The 24,812-nt window shown below is 41.7% G+C and overlaps 1 protein-coding gene across 2 annotated transcripts in view; it reads left to right on the top strand.

The window, feature by feature from the left end:
• The window catches only part of LOC139422853 (ankycorbin-like), an 82,900-nt gene that overhangs the window by 27,650 nt on the left and 30,438 nt on the right, over positions 1-24,812 (top strand). The window contains exons 1-3 of one of the 2 annotated variants that reach the window (XM_071174269.1): positions 16,032-16,121; positions 16,237-16,367; positions 22,317-22,405. In XM_071174269.1, the coding sequence (XP_071030370.1) occupies positions 16,083-16,121; positions 16,237-16,367; positions 22,317-22,405 (259 nt within the window). In that variant the 5' untranslated portion in view covers positions 16,032-16,082. Of the gene's footprint in view, positions 1-16,031; positions 16,122-16,236; positions 16,368-22,316; positions 22,406-24,812 lie in introns of those variants that run through there. The other variant, XM_071174270.1, reaches the window with a different exon arrangement.

Below are 24,812 nucleotides of genomic sequence, written 5' to 3'. Positions count from 1 at the left end.
GCGAATGCGCTGCAGAATACACCTGACCAACATTTCTCTCCGATCTCCTTCCTCCAACAGCTCCATCGACTCCCCGACAGTCTCTGGCTCTATCCTCGGCTCGACCGACAGCCCCTTGTGCCTCCCCCCAAAAAATCTTGGGTTTTCCGTGGCCACGGACCCCGGTGTCGTCGCTGTCCTCCTATACTCCCGCCAAGGAAGGGTTTCGCACCCACCCATGATTTCCTCCCATGTCCAGCTCTATTTACCTCCATGGTACGCTGCTTGGTCCTGTAGTGGTGGGATATTCTGTCACGTTCGTTGCATACATAATGAGCGGACCAATGCGCAGCGTGAGTAGAGTTCCACATATTTATTAAAGTGAACCTTCAAAAAACAACAAAGAATACACAAACGTGAAGTTTGTAGCGCACATAGCCTAAACCAAAACAAAACAATAACCCACAAACGCAGGTGGAAAAAGGACCACACTAAGTATGATCCCCAATTAGAGGCAACGATCATCAGCTGCCTCCAATTGGGAACCACACTCACACCAACATAGAAATTCAAGACTAGAACACCCCCTAGCCACGCTATGACCTATTGCACCATAGAGAACCCCAAGGGCTCTCTATTGTCAGGGCGTGGCACTGGAGCATCATCATTTGATAACAGGCTAAAAATGGCCAGAAACAAAGGACTTTCTTCTGAAACTCATCAGTCTATTCTTGTTCTGAGAAATTAAGGCTATTCCATGCGAGGAATTGCCAAGATACTGAAGATCTGGTACAACGCTGTGTATTACTCCCTTCACAGAACAGCGCAAACTGTCTCTAACCAGAATAGAAAAGGAGTGGGAGGCCCCGGTGCACAACTGTGCAAGAGGACAAGTACATTAGTGTCTAGTTTGAGAAACAGACGCCTCACAAGTCCTCAACTGGCAGCTTCATTAAATGTTACCCGTAAAACACCAGTCTCAACGTCAACAGTGAAGAGGCAATTCCGGGATGCTGGCCTTCTAGGCAGAGTTCCTCTGTCCAGTGTCTGTGTTATTTTGCCCATCTTAATCTTTTCTTTTTATTGGCCAGTCTGAGATATGGCTTTTTCTTTGCAACTCTGCCTAGAAAGCCAACATCCCGGAGTCGCCACTTCACTGTTGACGTTGAGACTGGTGTATTCTTGATAGACAAGATCTAAACCAGGCAGGAACTTGTCCTCGTAGACCTATTAAGGTTTTCAAAGAATGTGGTGAACGATGGGGTCGAAAGTGGCGCGAGGCATGAGGACAGATGCCAGAGCCTTGGTCTGACGCCAGAGCCTTGGTCTGTGTCTTGATCTGGCTCACTCCCTCACTGAACTGACTGTTAGGCCTGGCACAATAATTGTATAATATAAAATAATGTGCAATAATCGTGAACAAAAAAATGTATACATAGATTGGGGTTAAGGACCTGCGTTAGACTAGCGTCCTGGCCAGGGGGTGTATTTGTACATCAAGTTGCCACACGCTAGAGAAACAGGAGATAGGTTCCTGCCCTATGAGCTGTCCCAGCTCGCACAAGCCAAGGCTCGTGCAAGGCTACTTACTTAATACATTTTAGGAGGGGTGGGATTCAACCTATTTTCAAGTAGATATACAGTGCCTTGCGAAAGTATTCGGCCCCCCTGAACTTTCCGACCTTTTGCCACATTTCAGGCTTCAAACGTAAAGATATAAAACTGTATTTTTTTGTGAGGAATCAACAACAAGTGGGACACAATCATGAAGTGGAACGACATTTATTGGATATTTCAAACTTTTTTAACAAATCAAAAACTGAAAAATTGGGCGTGCAAAATTATTCAGCCCCTTTACTTTCAGTGCAGCAAACTCTCTCCAGAAGTTCAGTGAGGATTCTCTGAATGATCCAATGTTGACCTAAATGACTAATGATGATAAATACAATCCACCTGTGTGTAATCAAGTCTCCGTATAAATGCACCTGCACTGTGATAGTCTCAGAGGTCCGTTAAAAGCGCAGAGAGCATCATGAAGAACAAGGAACACACCAGGCAGGTCCGAGATACTGTTGTGAAGAAGTTTAAAGCCGGATTTGGATACAAAAAGATTTCCCAAGCTTTAAACATCCCAAGGAGCACTGTGCAAGCGATAATATTGAAATGGAAGGAGTATCAGACCACTGCAAATCTACCAAGACCTGGCCGTCCCTCTAAACTTTCAGCTCATACAAGGAGAAGACTGATCAGAGATGCAGCCAAGAGGCCCATGATCACTCTGGATGAACTGCAGAGATCTACAGCTGAGGTGGGAGACTCTGTCCATAGGACAACAATCAGTCGTATATTGCACAAATCTGGCCTTTATGGAAGAGTGGCAAGAAGAAAGCCATTTCTTAAAGATATCCATAAAAAGTGTTGTTTAAAGTTTGCCACAAGCCACCTGGAAGACACACCAAACATGTGGAAGAAGGTGCTCTGGTCAGATGAAACCAAAATTGAACTTTTTGGCAACAATGCAAAACGTTATGTTTGGCGTAAAAGCAACACAGCTGAACACACCATCCCCACTGTCAAACATGGTGGTGGCAGCATCATGGTTTGGGCCTGCTTTTCTTCAGCAGGGACAGGGAAGATGGTTAAAATTGATGGGAAGATGGATGGAGCCAAATACAGGACCATTCTGGAAGAAAACCTGATGCAGTCTGCAAAAGACCTGAGACTGGGACGGAGATTTGTCTTCCAACAAGACAATGATCCAAAACATAAAGCAAAATCTACAATGGAATGCTTCAAAAATAAACATATCCAGGTGTTAGAATGGCCAAGTCAAAGTCCAGACCTGAATCCAATCGAGAATCTGTGGAAAGAACTGAAAACTGCTGTTCACAAATGCTCTCCATCCAACCTCACTGCGCTCGAGCTGTTTTGCAAGGAGGAATGGGAAAAAATGTCAGTCTCTCGATGTGCAAAACTGATAGAGACATACCCCAAGCGACTTACAGCTGTAATCGCAGCAAAAGGTGGCGCTACAAAGTATTAACTTAAGGGGGCTGAATAATTTTGCACGCCCAATTTTTCAGTTTTTGATTTGTTAAAAAAGGTTGAAATATCCAATAAATGTCGTTCCACTTCATGATTGTGTCCCACTTGTTGTTGATTCTTCACAAAAAAATACAGTTTTATATCTTTATGTTTGAAGCCTGAAATGTGGCAAAAGGTCGCAAAGTTCAAGGGGGCCGAATACTTTCGCAAGGCACTGTAGTTTAGAATAGCAGTTTTTTTATTCATGTAGAGGGTAAAATTTGTTATAATTTTATGAACATAACAGCGTGGTCAGGAGAATCTTAATTTCCAAAAGTTCCAAGTTGTCAAAACCATTTTATTTTTGAGATGTCACCAAAGTATTCATTATGTATGCTGTAGATACTTTTCAAATATGCATTATGATACATTACAAGCTCAAAGATGTTTTCAACAAAAATTACAATTAGCTATGACAATAACCGTGGTAATTTGCATGACAATCGTTACCCAAAAATCAATAATCGTCGCAGCCCTACTGAATGTCTGTCTGTCTTACTCAACCCTCTGTCTCTCCTGTAACACTCACTGTATCAGATATTTAATTACCAGGAAATTGCGTGTGATGAGCTGCTGGATTTTACGGCTTGACTTTTCCCTACCCTCAACTAGCTGGCTGTAGTTAGCCTAGCCGACTGGAATAACGCTGGCTATTCCCAAATCTCTTGCAGAGCTGTGTCTCATTACGCTGCATACCAAAAATAGTGACAGACGATAACAGCCAGCAGACACCCAGCCCCTCTACAGTATCTATCAGAGCTGACCTCGCTGCTCTACTTTCCCCTGGCCCCTACTGTGGCCCTGCTGTGTACAAACTGCAGGTCACAAGGTCCTTCACCAGCATGGCTCAGATAGTTTACAACAGCAAGGGATACATTAATTTATAAACCAAGCACTGTCAGCAGTAAGCAGTGAACACCACTGTTCAATCACAACACATGGACAAATTAATGCGGTATAAAAGCATTTTTGTGAGTACATACAGTGTCTTCAGAAATTATTCACACCAACTTTTTCTAAATGTTGTTTTGTTACAGCCTGCATTTAAAATGGAGCCTTCCACACAATACCCCATAATGAATATGAATAAATGAATAAAAAATGAAAAGCGGACATGTCTTGAGTGAATAAGTATTTAATAACCCCTTTGTTATGGCAAGATTAGTTTTGAATAACTACCTCGTCTCTGTACCTCACGCATACAATTATCTCCAAGATCCGTCAGTCGAGCAGTGAATTTCAACCACAGATTCAACCACAAAGACCAGGGATGGTTTAAAAAAATCTAATCAAACTTTTTGTCACATGCGCCGAATACAACAAGTGAAGACCTTACCGTGAAGTGCCTACTTACAAGCCCTTAACCAACAAGTTCAAGAAGAGTTATAAATAAAGTTAAAATATTTACCAAATAAACTAAAGTAAAAAAATAATAAAGTAACACAATAACATTACAATAACAACGCTATATACAGGGGGTACCGGTACCAAGTCAGTGTGCGGGGATACAGGTTAGAGGTACTTTGTACATGTAGGTAGGGGTGAAGTGACTATGCATAGATAATAAACAGAGTATCAGCAGTGTATAAAAAAAATGGAAGGGGGTGGGGCGCGTCAATGTAATAGTCCGGTGGCCATTTAATTAATTGTTCAGCAGTCTTATGGCTTCGGGGTAGAATCTGTTAAGGAGCCTTTTGTTCCTAGACTTGGCGCCCCGGTGCCGCTTGCCGTGCGGTAGCAGAGAAAACAGTCCTCTGACACCGCCTATTATATAGGTCCTGGATTGCAGGAAGCTTGGCCCCAGTGATGTACTGGGCCGTACGCACTACCCTCTGTAGCGCCTTACGGTCAGATGCCGAGCAGTTGCCATACCAGGCAGTGATGCAACTGGTCAGGATGCTCTCAATGGTGCAGCTGTAGATCTTTTTGAGGATCTGGGGAGCCATGTGTTTTGTCGTGCCCTCTTCACTACTGTCTTGGTGTGTTTGGACCATGATAGATTGTTGGTGATGTGGACACCAAGGACATTGAAATTCTCGACGCGCTCCACTACAGCCCCATTGATGTTAATGGGGGCCTGTTCATCCCGCCTTTTCCTGTAGTCCACGATTGTCTTGCTTACATTGAGGGAGAGGTTGTTGTCCTGGCACCACACTGCCAGTTTTCGGACCTCCTCCCTATTGGCTGTCTCATCGTTGTTGGTGATCAGGCCTACCACTATTGTGTTGTCAGCAACCTTAATGATGTTGTTGGAGTCGTGTTTGGCCACACAGTCGTGGGTGAACAGGGAATACAGGAGGGGACTAAGTACACACACCTGAGCGGCCCCAGTGTTGAGGATCAGCGTGGCAGACGTGTTGTTGCCTACCCTTACCACCTGGGGGCGGCCCGGCAGGAAGTCCAGGATCCAGTTGCAGAGGGAGGTGTTTAGTCCCAGGGTCCTTAGCTTAGTGATGAGCTTTGTGGGCACTATGGTGTTGAACGCTGAGCTGTAGTCAATGAACAGCATTCTCACATAGGTGTTATTTTTGTCCAGGTGGGAAAAGGCAGTGTGGAGTGCGATTACAATTGCGTCATCTGTAGATCTGTTAGGGCGGTATGCAAATTGGAGTGGATCTAGGGTATCCCGGAGGATGCTGTTGATGTGAGCCATGACCAGCCTTTTCAAGGCACTTCATGGCTACTGATGTGAGTGCTGGGGTAGTAATAATTTAGGTCCTCTGGCCCCGCGGGTTTATGAATTGTTGACCTGATTAAAGGTCTTGCTCACATCGGCTACCAAAAGCGGTATCACACAGTCATCCAGAACAGCTTGTGCTCTCGTGCCTGCTTCAGTGTTGCATAAAAGGCATTTAGCTCGCGTCACTGGGCAGCTCACGTCTGGATTTCCCTTTGTAATCCGTAATAATTTTCAAGCCTTACCACATTCGACAAGCGTCGAAACCGGTGTAGTAGGATTAAATCTTAATCCTGTATTGACGCTTTACTTGTTTGATGGATCATCTAAGGGTGTAGCGGGATTCCTTTTAGGTGTCCGGATTAGTGCCCCGCTCCTTGAAAGAGGCAGCTTTAGCCTTTAGCTCGATGCAGATGTTGCCTGTAGTCCATGGCTTCTGTTGGGATATGTACGTACGGTCACTGTGGGGACGTCGTCATCGATACACTTCTTGATCAAACTGATGACTAAGGTGGTATACACCTCAATGCCATTGGATGAATCCCGGAACATATTCCTGTCTGTGCTAGCAAAACAGTCCTGTAGCATAGCATCCACGTCATCTGACCGCTTACGTGTTGAGCGAGTCACTGGTACTTCCTGCTTTAGTTTTTGCTTGTAAGCAGGAATCAGGAGGATCGAATTATGGTCAGATTTTCCAAATGGAGGGCGAGGGAGAGCTTTGTATGCATATCTCTGTGTGGGGTAAAGGTGGCCCTCTGGTTGCACATGTGAAAACCTGGTGAACCTGAAAAACCGGCCACTAGGAGTGCCGCTTCTGGGTGAGCATTTTCTTGTTTGCTTATGGCCTTATAGAGTTGGTTGAGTGCGGTCTTAGTGCCAGCGTCGGTCTGTGGTGGTAAATAGACGGCTACGAATAATATAGATGAGAACTCTCTTAGTAGATAGTGTGGTCTACAGCTTATCATACGGTACTCTACCTCAGGCGAGCAATACCTCAAGACTTCTTTAATATTAGACGTTGAGCACCAGCTGTTATTGACAAAAAGACACCCCCACCAGACGTAGCTTCTCTGTTCTGCCGGTGCATTGAAAATCCCTCCAGTTCTATTTTATCTTTGTTGTCGTTCAGCCACGACTCTGTGAAACATAAGATATTACAGTTCTTAATGTCCTGTTGGTAGTGTTAGGTTCTTATTTTTCAGAGTAAATAACCCACGGACACTAGAGAAGCTTTAACCAAGTTTAATTCTTCCCAAAGATTCTGTATAGCTGTAATCAGACAGCAAAACATTTCTCTCCAATGGTTATATACATCCTACTTCAGACACTCCCTCTCTCCAATCCTTAGTTTATGCCCAAGAGAAATAAGGTAACCAGATGCTAACCCTGATTACTCCCTTAAGGGGAACTGACCTCACCCCCTGACCAACTCCTCCTTCACCTAATCCACAGATAACCATCTGTCTGCCCTATATCAACACATCGCTCTCCTCCATCAAACACATTCCAAAGCCTTCTGGCTTTCTACAGAGAACCCTTAACTTCTGACACAAAACCCACTCTTTCTATTCAAGGCATCTTCTCTATAATTTATTTAATATCTCAATGTTCAAAGTTTAGCCGATTCCAACAGTAGGATAATCGTACTTCATCAATTTTATTTTCCAATGATTGCATGTTATCAAGTAGAATTGATGGCAGTGGGAGTTTACTCGCTCGCCTACGGATTCTCAAAAGGCAACCGATTTGCATCCTCTTTTCCTTTGTCTTTTCTTCACGCAAATGACAGGGATCTGGGCCTGTTCCCAGGAGAACAGTATATTTTTCTCATTGGACTCGTTAAAGGAAAAATCTTCTTCCAGTTCGTTTTGAATAATCCCACTTCTGATGTTCAAAGTTATTTTCAGTCATGAGACATTATGTACAAAATAAGTAAAACAAATAAGTTACAAACCATGCCAAAAAATATGGCACAATTGTTTATGGGCATGTAAAACATCAGCTATCCTCTTCGGCGCCATCTTAACAGATTCTGTGTTTTCCAATGCCTCGCAAAGGGCACCTATTGAATATTCCTTTGAGCATGGTGAAGTTAATTACACTTTGGATGGTGTGTTAATATACCCATTCGCTATTTATTTCATTTTTAAATGTTTTGTTTAACCTTTATTTAACTAGGCAAGCCAGTTAAGAACACATTCTTATTGACAATGAGGGGCTACCAAAAGGCCTCTTGTGGGGATGGGGGCTCAGATTAAAAATAAAAATATAGGACAAAACACACAACAACAAGAGACACCACAACACTACATAAAGAGAAACCTAAGACAGCTTCACAGCATGGTAGCAACTAGAGGTCGACCGATTATTTTTCAACGGCGATACCGATACTGATTTATTGGAGGACCAAAAAAGCTGATACCGATTAATCAGCCCATTTTTTTATTTTATTTTTTATTTGTAATAATGACAATTACAACAATACTGAATTAACACTTATTTTAACTTAATATAATACATCAATAAAATCAATTTAGCCTCAAGTAAATAATGAAACATGTTCAATTTGGTTTAAATAATAAGTGTTGGAGAAGAAAGGAAAAGTGCAATATGTGCTATGTAAGAAAGCTAACATTTAAGTTCCTTGCTCAGAACATGAACATATGAAAGCTGGTGGTTCCTTTTAACATGAGTCTTCAATATTCCCAGGTAAGAAGTTTTAGGTTGTAGTTATTATAGGAATTATAGGACTATTTCCCTCGATACCATTTGTATTTCATTAACCTTTGAATATTGGATGTTCTTATAGGCACTTTAGTATTGCCAGTGTAACAGTATAGCTTCCATCCCTCTTCTTGCTCCTCCCTGGGCTCGAACCAGCAACACAACGACAATTAGCGCGCGCTAACTTGCTGGCAATTTCACTTCGGTTACACGAGCCTCATCTCGGTAGTTGATAGGCTTGAAGTCATAAAAAGCGCAATGCTTGACGCACAACGAAGAGCTGCTGGCAAAACGCACGAAAGTGCTGTTTGAATGAATGTTTACGTGCCTGCTTCTGCCTACCACCGCTCTGTCAGATACTTAGATACTTGTATGCTCAGTCAGATTATATGCAACGCAGGACACGCTAGATAATATCTAGTAATATCATCAACCATGTGTAGTTAACTAGTGATTATGATTGATTGTATTTTATAAGATAAGTTTAACGCTAGCTAGCAACTTACCTTGGCTTACTGCATTCGTGTAACAGGCAGTCTCCTTGTGGAGTGCAACAAGAGAGAGCCAGGTCGTTATTGCGTTGGACTAGTTAACTGTAAGGTTGCAAGATTGGATCCCCCGAGCTGACAAGGTGAAAATCTGTCGTTCTGCCTCTGAACAAGGCAGTTAAACCCACCGTTCCTTGGCTGTCATTGAAAATAAGATTGTGTTCTTAACTAACTTGCCTAGTTAAATAAAGGTGTGTGTGTATATATATATATATATATATCGGCAAAATGGCGCCCAAAAATACCGATATCCGATTGTTATGAAAACTTGAAATTGGCCCTAATTAATCGGCCGACCTCCTAGTAGCACCACTAAAAACAGGTGTCCTTCCTAGCTCAGTTTCCAGAGTGGAAGGAAACTGCTCAGGGATTTCACCATGATGCCAATGGTGACTTTAAAACAGAGTGTAATGGCTGTGATAGGAGATAACTGAGGGTGGATCAACAACATTGTTGGTACTCCACAATACTAACCTAAATGACAGAGTGAAAAGAAGGAAGCCTGTACAGAATTCACCTTACAGCAGATCAATAACTAAAACACAAGGCCAAATACTGGAGTTGCTTACCAAGATGACATTGAATGTTCCTGAGTGGCCTGGTTACAGTTTTGACTTAAATCTGCTTAAAAATCTGTGGCAAGACTTAAAAATGGTAGTCTAGCAATGATCAACAACCAACTTGACAGAGCTCAAAGAATTTGAATCCAGGTGTGCAAAGCTCTTAGTGTTTTCACTTTATAATTATGAGTTATTGTGTGTAAATGGGTAATATATATATATTTTGTCCATTTTGAATCCAGGCTGTAACACAACAAAATGTGGAATAAGTCAATGGGTTTGAATCCTTCCTGAAGGCACTGTACATGCTAGAAATGTTGTATTGATATTTGATTTAACAATTCACTTTTTATGTTCCTGCAGTGCACAATATGTCATATTGTACATCTATAGGAGCTTTAAAAGGGCCTTTCTCCAGACTATATACATATCAGGTTATCTACAGATCACAGCTTTCAGATGCGTTGACTAGTCTGCTGTTACAGTACTTGAGCTTGATGTTTATAAGAGGATTCATCTCTACATATAACAACAATGTCAGATCATCCTGACAGTAAATCTCCTTCACCACTTAACCACTACTAAGAGCAGGAGTTCTACAGGGCAGAAACATGCGTCCACTAATTGTTTCCGCTAGACTTGTCTCACCTAATGCTGTAACAGAGACTGGTCTGGGTTTATCAAAGAAAACCAGTTGTCTAAATCCAGATGCATGTTTGGGAAGTTGGAAACCAGTCAGCTGTAAAGAGGTTTCAGATTTCTTATTGGACTTATTTGTCCACTTAGGTATGTTAGTTTTTAGTCATACCCTGCTGTGTTTACCAGGTCAAATAGTGCCTTTTGCCGGTGTGGAGTTGGGTAAGGTTTGTTATTCCCAGACTGTCTTTGAGTTGTCTTCTGTTACAACATTCCCAAAATTGAATGTTGTAACATCATTTAACATTTTTTATTAGTCGTTATGTACAGGATACACACGGTATACACCATCCAATGAAATGCTTACTTTCAGCTTCTTTCTTCGACAATGCAGCAACAATAAGAAATAATAAAAGATTAGAATACGAATATAAAGTAAATTGCTCAGTGGAATAGGATAATAATTATTGCAGAAGTATAATACAGGAAAGCACAATTTATAGTAAAATATTTATACATATTTTGGGGATCAAGTGTTTAAATGTAAAAGGGGTGATTGACTTCAAATGGGTGTGAGACCGTGATCATCTTGGAATTTGAGGTTATGTTAATTGGCCAGGCCAATGTACATGGTCACCAACAGTACCATTTATGGGGATTGGCACATATCAGACTCAAAAGAAACACTTGGTTTTTCTCTGCAACTTCACTATTAACATTACACTTCGTTATTATCAGTATCATTTCATTATTATTATTATTCAAGTTACTACCTCTAAATATTAGTCTAGTATACAAATGAAGGAATGTCAGATAGGAGAGGATTTCCGGAAAAATACAGATCCCGATATTGACGCACTAAACCATTCACACCAAGTTCGATGCGTTTTTCCCTCCACTTTTCCGAACAATTTGCATAAGGTCACCAACGTTTCTACGGTTATTCTCTGTGGCAATTCGTTGTTCAAAGTGGCTAGAGAGGATGGATGCAGTAATGAGAGAAAAATCATATACTACTGGAAAAATAATATGCTGCTGAGAAGATTAGAATATGGGCTATGCATCCTATAGGATGAATCATGAAAGGAGCTTGGCTACGTTTCAGTCTGTTGCACCCCATTTAATAAGAGAAGAAATTCAAAACTGGCTCCTGTCATCATTCCTAGCACATATGCAGACAAGACACCGCTTTTTTTCTATCTGATTAAAGAGATGAAGTCCACACAGTCTAGGCCTATTTCAGGGATACTTTCTGAATGGATATAGAGAATTAGTGAACTCATACATGCTCACCCACCCACCTAAAATTACCCTTCAATCAAAGCCACCTGCAGCACATCTCACTCAGACACGTAAGCAAATCAAATTTGTCCTTTACGAAAAACGTATTAAAAACTTAGCTTCAAATCCTTTCTGTAGGATAGGAAAAAAATGGTCTACATTATAGGATGATGCTACATCAATGTACCCTATCATATACACTGCAGAGAAAAGTTAACGGTGATATTCAACGTGTACAAAAGATTAGGAACACCTTCCTAATATTGAGTTGCACCCCATTTTGCCCTCAAACCAGCCTCAATTAGTCAGAGCATGGACTCTACAAGGTGCCGAAAACGTTCGCCAGGGATGCTGGTCCAGGTCGACTCCAATGCTTCCCACAGTTGTGTCAAGTTGGCAGGATGTCCTTAAAGTGGTGGACCATTCTTGACACACCATCCCCCATTTAAATGCACTTCAATATTTTGGCTTGCCCATTGGCTTGCCAATTCAGCCTCTGAATTAGACACAAAATCCACGTCTCATTTGTCTCAGAGCTTAAAAATCCTTCTTTAACCTGTCTCTTCCCCATCATCTACACTGAGTGAAGTGGATTAAACAGTTGACATCAATAAGGGATCATAGCTTAATGATCAACCTGTCAATAGCCCAATGATCAACCTGTCCATAGTCTAATGATCAACCTGTCAATAGCCTAATGATCAGCCTGTCCATAGCCCAATGATCAACCTGTCAATAGCCTCATGATCAACCTGTCAATAGCCTCATGATCAACCTGTCAATAGCCTCATGATCAACCTGTCCATAGTCTAATGATAAACCTGTCCATAGCCTCATGATCAACGTGTCCATATCCTAATGGTCAGCCTGTCCATAGGCTATGGATCAGCCTATCCATAGGCTATGGATCAACCTGTCCATAGCCTAATGATCAACCTGTCCATAGCCTAATGATCAACCTGTCCATAGTCTAATGATCAACCTGTCAATAGCCTAATGATCAACCTGTCCATTGATCAACTGGATCAATTTTAGTAAAGCAATGGCTGGTTATGTTGACACTACATTTTGAGTGAGTGCTTTATCTAAATTTGCGCAACCACTTATTGATAAGGGTAAACTCCAGCTGATATTTATTTTCTTGTCTTTTAGAGTTGCCTATAGGACAGGTGGTCTAGGCCTGGATTCACTTTAGCAGGCTTATAATATATAGCCTATTATAAACTGGTTACCAATGTAATTAGAGCAGTAAAAATCTGTTTTTTTCATACCCATAGTATACGTCTGATATACCATTTCTGTCAGCCAATCAGCACTCAGGGCTCGAACGTCCCAGTTTATAACAGACTGTATACCAGACCGTATACTAATGGGTTAGCTGCTGGTGCATCAAACAAATGTTGGAAAGAGGAGGAGATGTAGACAGATTAAGTTAGCAAATAAATTGCTTATAATCATTAGTAAACACTCCCGCTATTAGGTAAAGTTTATCTACATGTTAATACATTTAATTTTTTTTATGTAGGCCTATTTAAACAGTTGACTTATTTTATTTCCATGGCGGTCTTTATCCGTAACCGTCAGTTACACAGTTATTCAATACCCATCACAGCCCTACCCCTCTGTTCTTTCTGCAGCTCATCTATGCATACAGTGCCTTGCGAAAGTATTCGGCCCCCTTGAACTTTGCGACCTTTTGCCACATTTCAGGCTTCAAACATAAAGATATAAAACTGTATTTTTTTGTGAAGAATCAACAACAAGTGGGACACAATCATGAAGTGGAACGACATTTATTGGATATTTCAAACTTTTTTAACAAATCAAAAACTGAAAATTGGGCGTGCAAAATTATTCAGCCCCTTTACTTTCAGTGCAGCAAACGCTCTCCAGAAGTTCAGTGAGGATCTCTGAATGATCCAATGTTGACCTAAATGACTAATGATGATAAATACAATCCACCTGTGTGTAATCAAGTCTCCGTATAAATGCACCTGCACTGTGATAGTCTCAAAGGTCCGTTAAAAGCGCAGAGAGCATCATGAAGAACAAGGAACACACCAGGCAGGTCCGAGATACTGTTGTGAAGAAGTTTAAAGCCGGATTTGGATACAAAAATATTTCCCAAGCTTTAAACATCCCAAGGAGCACTGTGCAAGCGATAATATTGAAATGGAAGGAGTATCAGACCACTGCAAATCTACCAAGACCTGGCTGTCCCTCTAAACTTTCAGCTCATACAAGGAGAAGACTGATCAGAGATGCGGCCAAGAGGCCCATGATCACACTGGATGAACTGCAGAGATCTACAGCTGAGGTGGGAGACTCTGTCCATAGGACAACAATCAGTCGTATATTGCACAAATCTGGCCTTTATGGAAGAGTGGCAAGAAGAAAGCCATTTCTTAAAGATATCCATAAAAAGTGTCGGTTAAAGTTTGCCACAAGCCACCTGGGAGACACACCAAACATGTGGAAGAAGGTGCTCTGGTCAGATGAAACCAAAATTGAACTTTTTGGCAACAATGCAAAATGTTATGTTTGGCGTAAAAGCAACACAGCTCATCACCCTGAACACACCATCCCCACTGTCAAACATGGTGGTGGCAGCATCATGGTTTGGGCCTGCTTTTCTTCAGCAGGGACAGGGAAGATGGTTAAAATTGATGGGAAGATGGATGGAGCCAAATACAGGACCATTCTGGAAGAAAACCTGATGGAGTCTGCAAAAGACCTGAGACTGGGACGGAGATTTGTCTTCCAACAAGACAATGATCCAAAACATAAAGCAAAATCTACAATGGAATGGTTCAAAAATAAACATATCCAGGTGTTAGAATGGCCAAGTCAAAGTCCAGACCTGAATCCAATCGAATCTGTGGAAAGAACTGAAAACTGCTGTTCACAAATGCTCTCCATCCAACCTCACTGAGCTCGAGCTGTTTTGCAAGGAGGAATGGGAAAAAATTTCAGTCTAATTTTAATTAATTAATAATTTTGCACGCCCCATTTTTCAGTTTTTGATTTGTTAAAAAAGGTTGAAATATTCAATAAATGTCGTTCCACTTCATGATTGTGTCCCACTTGTTGTTGATTCTTCACAAAAAAATACAGTTTTATATCGTTATGTTTGAAGCCTGAAATGTGGCAAAAGGTCGCAGGGGTTCAAGTTCAAGGGGGCCGAATACTTTCGCAAGGCACTGCACCTGAGTTTACAGGCCCCTTCCTCATGTGGCAGTGTAGAGATGGTAGAACCCATAAGAACTAACAACATAGCTTAACTTTGAAATAGCGTAGGAAAGGACACCATGGAATAGTATCTCCTACCATTTATATACTTTAAAACCTCTTGGCCTTGTGAAATGTCTGTCTCATAGAAATCTTGATTTATGATGACACTTCTATTGAAGGATCATGGCCCTAAAAAAAACCTGAATTGATGCGAGCTACCAGACCAGACAGTTTATTTCAAAGCAGCACATACAGGTGCACCATCCTGATTTGACCCTGCTTCTCACAGCAGGAAAATAATCTTGCAGCAACAGGAAACGTAAATTATTATGTGGATTATTACATTTTTGTAGGGGTTGGGGCAAATCAAGTCATTAGGGCAAATTTTTAAGTGGAAATTACAAACTTTAGATTTTGCATTTCCTACTGTGCAGGATGTTCTATGTGACAAAAGAGTGATCAAATAAAGATGTCAGATCTGTAAAGCTTACTTTCCCTCCTCCTTTCTCTCTCTCTGTGTGTGAGTGTGAGTGTGAGAGTGTGATACTCTTTCCCCCCGGTGCATAACTCTTCTCTTTCAGACTGAGCCTCCCATCATCCTAACAGTTAAGCCAGTGCCTTAACTCTACGAATAGATGGACGTGAATGGGTGCATGGCTGCTATAATCAAGCCTGTGTGTATGAGCATGCCAGACAGGGTAGGACAGAGTCAGTGAGGCCAGCCAGTCACCTCAAGAAGGAACACACAGCCCCCACTATGAGGTCAGGCTGGAGCCCTGTATGTCTTGACAGTCAATCAGGGTTGCAAATGTGGGAAATTCATTGTGAAAATGGACTGCAACTGAGTTTAGGACATTAGTCATTTTCGGTGCATTTAAACCGTTCATGGGCTCTGGTGAAATTCATGCCCATATAAATCTCTGCAGAGAAGCTTTCATTTGAGGCATTGATTTCATGGTTTAGGTGCAGGGGGATGCTGGCTTCCTTAGGCATTGTGTTATCACAGAAATACGATCCAATGGTTTCAGGTGAGAAAGCAAAGAATAGGCTAAGCGTTTCGAACTGAATGACTGTCGTGTCATGACTGGCCACGGTCTTCAAGGTTGAAAATATGTTGAAAGTGAAACAATCTTCTGTTGATGGTGTTGAAACAGAGCTCTGGTTCAGCATGCCTAATGCCTATATGCCATAATGAAACGTGTTTTCCTCAGGTTATGTAATGGGAAGCTACCTACTTAAGGATTAAGCATAAATGGGATAATCACCCTCTAGACTAGAGGTTACCAGAGAGACATGGCTGGCCGCGTTCACAGGCTGAATTGCGTTAGGTTCACGGTGGAGTAAAACCAACAAACAGCTATGACGTCTTTCATCTTTTATGCTAATTGTCTACAACGGGTAAGGGGCTGTGGTTTTCGCCACACCAGGTTTGAACAGTAATGATTCCGTAATAGATATATTCAACTGTGAATGAGAAGCATTAACCTCTGATGTTTTATCTCTCTCTCCTCAGGCCCATGAATGGAGCAAAAATGATGAGCGCCTCATGGTAGCTGTGGAACATGGGGAGGTAGAGAAGGTGGCCTCCCTCCTCACCAAGAAAGGAGCCAGCGTGTTCAAACTGGACAGTGAGGGCAAGTCAGTGTGAGTATCAAGGGTTGAGGGACAGGGTTTGGTCAGACACAGAATAGAAACAGGGAATTGGGACCGCTAAGGATGTGTGTTGTGCAAACTGAATTAAGGGACAATGTGGAATATCAGTATAGTAATGTTTATTGTTAAAATCAATCACATTTCTGCTCATCTTCCCTGAAACATCTAACATTTCAATATTGATACCTTTTCAGTGCAGCAATGAAGTTACAGTACTTAGATATTCCCTCAAAGTTCTATAATGACACATCTACAATAGTTGATAGTGATAGAATTGCCCCCAGGCAAATGTTCAGATCGATAAGCCATAGTCCCTGTCACTATTGGAGATGCTACTGTACTGAACTGAACTGCCCTAGATACAGTATCTTGAGACTACTTCTGTTGAAAGAGGACTCATTCATGTGGAGTTAGATTAGTTTGAGATTTTATCATGGTTAGAGACCTGTGATGGTCAATGGCTTTCATTGATAGCCTATAAAACAAATATACAATTCCCATAATGTACAGTAGGCATGGTCTCCTTTGTGTGTTTAACAAGCTCCCAATTATCACGCAGCGTGATTGTGTCCTGATATTTTCCTGATTTCTATAAGCTCTGAATGGATGTGACCGCCATTTTTATTTTATTTATTTTTATTTTATTTATTATGCTTCCTAACTTGACCTGATAATGTTCATGTTTGACCATTAGGAAAATGTGCCTAATTGCATGATGTGTTATTGCAAGAACAAAGACATCGTCATTAATTAATACTGACTTATTGTCTTCTAGGAGTTAAATTGTGTCCTTCCATTGTGTCCTGCTTGTTATTAAAAATTAATCATATCAAATTGTATTAGTAACATGCACCGAATACAACAGGTGTAGTAGACCTTACAGTTAAATGCTTACTTTACAAGCCCTTAACCAACAATGTGGTTTAAAAAAGACGAATAAGAATAAGAAAGAGGCTATATACAAGGCGTGCCGGTACAGAGTCAATGAGCGGGGGCACCGGTTAGTTGAGGTAATTAAGGTAATATGTACATGTAAGTAGAGTTATTAAAGTGACTATGCATAGATAATAACAGAGTAGCAGCGGTGTAAAAGACGGAGGGGCAATGCAAATAGTCTGTGTAGTCATTTGATTAGATATTCAGGAGTCTTATGGCTTGTGGGTAGAAGCTGTTTAGGGCAAATAAGGAGTTGGACCTAGACTTGGCGCTCCGGTACTGCTTGCCATGCGGTAGCAGAGAGAACAGTCTGACTAGGGTGGATGGGGTCTTTGACAATTTTTAGGGCCTTCCTCTGACACCACCTGCTATAGGGGTCCTGGATGGCAGGAAGCTTGGCCCCAGTGATGTACTGGGCTGTACGCACTACCCTCTATAGTGCCTTGCAGTCGGAGGCCGAGCAGTTGCCATTCCAGGCAGTGATGCAACCGATCAGGATGCTCTCGATGGTGCAGCTATAGAACCTTTTGAGGATCTGAGGACCCATGCCAAATCTTTTCAGTCTCCTGAGGGGGAATAGGTTTTGTCGTGCCCTCTTCACGACTGTCTTGGTGTGCTTGGACCATGTTAGTTTGTTTGTGTACACCAATGAACTTGAAGCTCTCAACCTATCCACTGCAGCGCCGTCAATGAGAATGGGGGTGTGCTCGGTCCTCCTTTTCCTGTAGTCCACAATCATCTCCTTACAAAGCATGTAAAGGTCTGTAATTTTTATCATAGGTACACTTCAACTGTGAGAGACGGAATCTAAAACAAAAATCCAGAAAATCACATTGTATGATTTTTAAGTAATTCATTTGCATTTTATTGTATGACATAAGTATTTGATGCATCAGAAAAGCAGAACTTAATATTTGGTACAGAAACCTTTGTTTGCAATTACAGAGATCATATGTTTCCTATAGTTCTTGACCAGGTTGGCACACACTGCAGCAGGGATTTTAGCCCACTCCTCCATACAGACCTTCTCCAGATCCTTCAGGTTTTGGGGCTGTCGCTGGGGAATACGGACTTTCAGCTCCCTCCTAAGATTTTCTATTGGGTTCAGGTCTGGAGACTGGCTAGGCCACTCCAGGACCTTGAGATGCTTCTTACGGAGCCACTCCTTAGTTGCCCTGGCTGTGTGTTTCGGGTCGTTGTCATGCTGGAAGACCCAGCCACGACCCATCTTCAATGCTCTTACTGAGGGAAGGAGGTTGTTGGCCAAGATCTCGCGATACATGGCACCATCCATCCTCCCCTCAATACGGTGCAGTCGTCCTGTCCCCTTTGCAGAAAAGCATCCCAAAAGAATGATGTTACCACCTCCATGCTTCACGGTTGGGATGGTGTTCTTGGAGTTGTACTCATCCTTCTTCTTCCTCCAAACACGGCGAGTGGAGTTTAGACCAAAAAGCTCTATTTTTTGTCTCATCAGACCATATGACCTTCTCCCATTCCTCCTCTGGATCATCCAGATGGTCATTGGCAAACTTCAGACGGGCCTGGACATGCGCTGGCTTGAGCAGGGGGACCTTGCGTGTGCTGCAGGATTTTAATCCATTACGGCGTAGTGTGTTACTAATGGTTTTCTTTGAGACTGTGGTCCCAGCTCTCTTCAGGTCATTGACCAGGTCCTGCCGTGTAGTTCTGGGCTGATCCCTCACCTTCCTCATGATCATTGATGCCCCACGAGGTGAGATCTTGCATGGAGCCCCAGACCGAGGTTGATTGACCGTCATCTTGAACTTCTTCCATTTTCTAATAATTGAGCCAACAGTTGTTGCCTTCTCACCAAGCTGCTTGCCTATTGTCCTGTAGCCCATCCCAGCCTTGTGCAGGTCTCCAATTTTATGCCTGATGACCAGCTCTCTGGTCTTGGCCATTGTGGAGAGGTTGGAGTCTGTTTGATTGAGTGTGTGGACAGGTGTATTTTATACAGGTAACGAGTTCAAACAGGTGTAGTTAATACAGGTAAAGAGTGGAGAACAGGCGGGCTTCTTAAAGAAAAACTAACAGGTCTGTGAGAGCCGGAATTCTTACTGGTTGGTAGGTGATCAAATACTTATGTCATGCAATATAATGAAAATTAATTACTTAAAAATCATACAATGTGATTTTCTGGATTTTTGTTTTAGATTCCGCCTCACAGTTGAAGTGTACCTATGATAAAAAATTATAGACCTCTACAACCTTTGTAAGTAGGAAAACCTGCAAAATCGGCAGTGTATCAAATACTTGTTCTCCCCACTGTAGTTGTGCATGCTCGCAGTACACGTTCTGGTAATCAGTCTTGTGAATGTTGACCTGTTTAAAGGTCTTACTCACATCGGCTGATTGTGATCACACAATCGTCCAGAATAGCTGGTGCTCTCATGCATGTTTCAGTGTTATTTCCCTCGAAGCAAGCATAGAAGTAGTTTTGCTCGTCTGGTAGACTCGTGTCACTCGGCATCTCTCGGGTGTGCTTCCTTTGGTAGTCTGTAATTGTTTGCAAGCCCTGCCACATCCGACGAGCTTCGGAGCCGGTGTAGTACGATTCGATCTTAGTCCTGTATTAACACTTTGCCTGTTTGATGGTTCGTCAGAGGCCATTGCAGGATTTCTTATAAGGTTCCAGGTTAAAGTCCAGCTCCTTGAAAGTGTCAGCTCTAGCCTTTAGCTCAGTGCGGATGTTGCCTGTAATACATTGCTTCTGGTTGTAGTATATACGTACGGTCACTGTGGGGACGACGTCATCGATGCACTTATTGATGAAGCCAATGACTGATGTGGTGTGCTCCTCAATGCCATCGGAAGAATCCCGGAACATATTCCAGTCTGTGCTAACAAAACAGTCCTGTAGCTTAGCATCTGCTTCGTCTGACCACTTTTTTATTGACCGAGTCACTGGTGCTTCCTACTATAATTTTTGCTTGGAAGCAGGAATCAGGAGGATATAATTATGGTCAGATTTGTCAAAATGGGGAGTGAGGGAGAGCTTTGTACGTGTCTCTGTGTGTGGAGTACAGGTGGTCTAGAGTTTTTTTTTTTCCTCTGGTTGCACATTTAACCTCTCTGGGATATGTGGGATGGTAGCGTCCCACTTGGCCAAAATCCAGAGAAAATGCAGAGCGCCAAATTCAAATAAATTCCCATAAAAATCAAACTTTCATGAAATCACACATGTAAGATACCAAATTAAAGCTACACGTGTTGTGAATCCAGCCAACATATCAGAGTTCAAAAAGGCTTTTTGGCGAAAGCAAACAATGCTATTATCTGAGCATAGCACCATAGTAAACGAAAGAGAGAACATTTCAACCCTGCAGGCGTGACACAAAACGCAGAAATAAAAATATAAATGCCTTACCTTTAACAAGCTTCTTCTGTTGGCACTCCAATATGTCCCATAAACATTACAAATGGTCATTTTGTTCGATTAATTCCGTCCATATATATCCAAAATGTTCATTTATTTGGCGCGTTTGATCCAGAAAAACACTGGTTCCAACTTGCGCAACGTGATGACAAAATATCTCAAAAGTTACCTGTAAACTTTGCCAAAACATTTCAAACTACTTTTGTAATACAAATTTAGGTATTTTTTAAAAGTAAATAATCAATAAAATTGAAGACGGGATGATCTGTGTTCAATACAGGAAGAATACAAACTCAGGCATGCTTTCTGAACTTGCGCCTCTATCAAACAGTACACATGAAGTGACACTTTTTCAAGATGGCCGTACTTCTTCATTACACAAAGGAATAACCTCAACCAATTTCTAAAGACTGGTGACATCCAGTGGAAGCGGTAAGAACTGCAAGCAAGTCCCTTAGAAATCTGGATTCCCAATGAAACCTCATTGAAAACAGGGTGACCTAAAAAATTAAAAAATCTGAATGGTTTGTCCCCGGGGTTTCGCCTGCTACATAGTTCTGATATACTCACAGACATGATTCAAAAAGGTTTAGAAACTTCAGAGGGTTTTCCATCCAAATCTACTAATGATATGCATATCTTATCTTCTGGGGATGAGTAGCAGGCAGTTGAAATTGGGCATGCTTTTCATCCAAAATTCCAAATGCTGCCCCCTATGCTAGAGAAGTTAACATGCTGATAGAAATGAGGTAAAGCAGATTACAATTTCCCTGCATGGACCTTGCAATTTATGTACTTGAGGAAGTGTAATTGGTGTTGAAATGTGGGCTATCTGAGGAAATGTATGTGGGCTATCGGTCTGTGCCAGGCATATCAAACATGTTCGTCAGGCAAGTGTGTTTTAAATTGCTCTCCATTCTGAGGGGAATACATTTCACGAGAAAGGTCAATGAAATAGTCTAAACACTTGCTTATCTCAGTATTCCTGTATTAGATAATCTCTGTTCATTAAATAAGTGACAACAACTATTTGGAAGAAATGGTTTTGCTTTCTCTTCCAAATCTGTTATGCTGTTTCCTGTTTCAATGTAGTGAAGACATCCTCTATAGCAGTGGTAATTGCTCTGTCTTCGTGTTCTTCAGTGGAGGGGTCCTATGGGTAACCCAGCTGCCTGTGTTAGCTCTGTGTGTGTGTGTCAGCTCTGTGAGTCTGCGTGATGGCCTAGAGAGCAATGCTCATTGATCCACAACAGTGCACTAACCCTGTTCTAACAACACATGCGAAAGGCAAAGCTCAGAACATAATCAGTACATTGGCGCATGCTGAATAAACTCATTCTCTAGCACAGAATTCAATAGTCCCCACACTACTTAAAATTTTCTTGATGTTTCCACCTTAATTAAAGAAGCAGATCTAGCCAGTGAAAATTATATTGACCGATGTCAATTACCTTAATTTTCTTTTTATAGAAGGAATTGTAGGGATTTATTTTTTCAGATTTGATTGCTGTACTTTCTGTTTATTCATCCAATGACCTGTTGAATCTCCCTTGTATTAGACTGATCATGTTGTTGCTCTGTGCTGTCTCTCTCTCCCCATACAGTCTCCATGTGGCTGCCACCCGTGGTCAAACTGAATGTCTGGCAGTCATGCTGGCCCATGGAGCAGACACATCTGTCATAGACGCCTCAGGTTAGTGGACTACAAACCTGGTACCGTGCCTGCCCAACAATGAATCAAAAGGCCACCCAGACTATTTGCATTGACCCCCCCCCACCCCTTATTTATTTTTAAACTGCTGCTACTCGCTGTTTATCATCTATGCATAGTCACTTTACCCCTACCTGCATGTACAAATTACCTCGACTAACCTGTACCCCCACACATTTACTTTGTACCGGTAGCCCCTGTATATAGCCTCGTTATTTTATTGTGTTACTTTCTATAATTTTTTACTTTAGTTTATTTGGTAAATATTTAGCTGCATTTCTTGAACTGCATTGTTGGTTAAGGGCTTTTGAGTAAGCATTTCACTGTAAGGTCGACACCTGTTTTATTCGGCACATGTATTTGATTTGAGATCCAGATGAATATTTGAAGGCAGAGATACTTACATAACGTGAGTCTATCCTGAGCATACTGTAGGTGAACATTCCCTGTAGAACTAATCTGCCCAAAAACTTTTCTCAAGTATGATTTTACTAATAGTTGTTACATATATTACTGCTAGTGGTTACAGATATGACTGCTAGTGGTTACAGATATGACTGCTAGTGGTTACAGATATGACTGCTGGTGGTTACAGATATGACTGCTGGTGGTTACAGATATGACTGCTGGTGGTTACAGATATGACTGCTAGTGGTTACAGATATGACTGCTAGTGGTTACAGATATGACTGCTGGTGGTTACAGATATGACTGCTGGTGGTTACAGATATGACTGCTGGTGGTTACAGATATGACTGCTAGTGGTTACAGATATGACTGCTAGTGGTTACAGATATGACTGCTAGTGGTTACAGATATGACTGCTGGTGGTTACAGATATGACTGCTAGTGGTTACAGATATGACTGCTGGTGTTTACATATTTGACTGCTATTGGTTACATATTTGACTGCTAGTGGTTACAGATATTACTGCTAGTGGTTACAGATCTGACTGCTAGTGGTTACAGATGACTGCTAGTGGTTACAGATGACTGCTAGTGGTTACACATGACTGCTAGTGGTTACACATGACTGATAGTGGTTACACACATGACTGATAGTGGTTACACATATGACGGCTAGTGGTTGCAGATATGAATGCTAGTGGTTGCAGACATGACTGCTAGTGGTTATAGACATGACTGCTAGTGGTTATAGACATGGCTGCTAGTGGTTATAGACATGACTGCTAGTGGTTATAGACATGACTGCTAGTGGTTACAGATATTACTGCTAGTGGTTACAGATATGGTTACATATGACTGATATGGTTACATATTTAACTGCTAGTGGTTACATACATGACTGATAGTGGTTGCAGATATTTATTTTATTTAATTTTACCTTTATTTAACTAGGCAAGTCAGTAAAAACAAATGATAATTTAACTGCTATTGGTTACAGATATGACTGCTAGTGATTATAGATATGACTGCTAGTGGTTAGAGGCTAGTGGTTACAGATATGACTGCTAGTGATTATAGATATGACTGCTAGTGGTTAGAGGCTAGTGGTTACATGTGACTGCTAGTGATTATAGATATGACTGCTAGTGGTTTCAGACATGACTGCTAGTGGTTTCAGACATGACTGCTAGTGGTTTCAGACATGACTGCTAGTGGTTTCAGACATGACTGCTAGTGGTTTCAGACATGACTGCTAGTGGTTTCAGACATGACTGCTAGTGGTTTCAGACATGACTGCTAGTGGTTACAGATATGACTGCGGGTGGTTACAGATATGACTGCTAGTGGTTACAGATATGAATGCTAGTGGTTACAGATATGACTGCTAGTGGTTACAGATATGACTGCGGGTGGTTACAGATATGACTGCGAGTGGTTACAGATATGACTGCGGGTGGTTACAGATATGACTGCGGGTGGTTACAGATATGACTGCGGGTGGTTACAGATATGACTGCGAGTGGTTACAGATATGACTGCGGGTGGTTACAGATATGACTGATGGTGGTTACAGATCTGACTAATGGTGGTTACAGATCTGACTGCTAGTGGTTACATATTTAACTGCTATTGGTTACAGATATGACTGCTAGTGGTTACAGATTTGACTGCTGGTGGTTACATATTTAACTGCTAGTGGTTACAGATATGACTGCTGGTGGTTACATATTTGACTGCTAGTGGTTACATATTTGACTGCTAGTGGTTACAGATATGACTGCTGGTGGTTACAGATATAACTGCTATTGGTTACAGATATGACTGCTAGTGGTTACAGATCTGACTGCTAGTGGTTACAGATCTGACTGCTAGTGGTTACACATATGACTGCGGGTGGTTACAGACATGACTGCGGGTGGTTACAGACATGACTGCTAGTGGTTACAGATATGAATGCTAGTGGTTACAGATATGACTGCGG

The sequence above is a fragment of the Oncorhynchus clarkii genome, chromosome 12 (genome assembly GCF_045791955.1).
Source record: "Oncorhynchus clarkii lewisi isolate Uvic-CL-2024 chromosome 12, UVic_Ocla_1.0, whole genome shotgun sequence".
In the NCBI taxonomy this organism is placed as follows: domain Eukaryota; kingdom Metazoa; phylum Chordata; class Actinopteri; order Salmoniformes; family Salmonidae; genus Oncorhynchus; species Oncorhynchus clarkii.
This window is presented reverse-complemented; position numbering and strand designations above follow the sequence as displayed.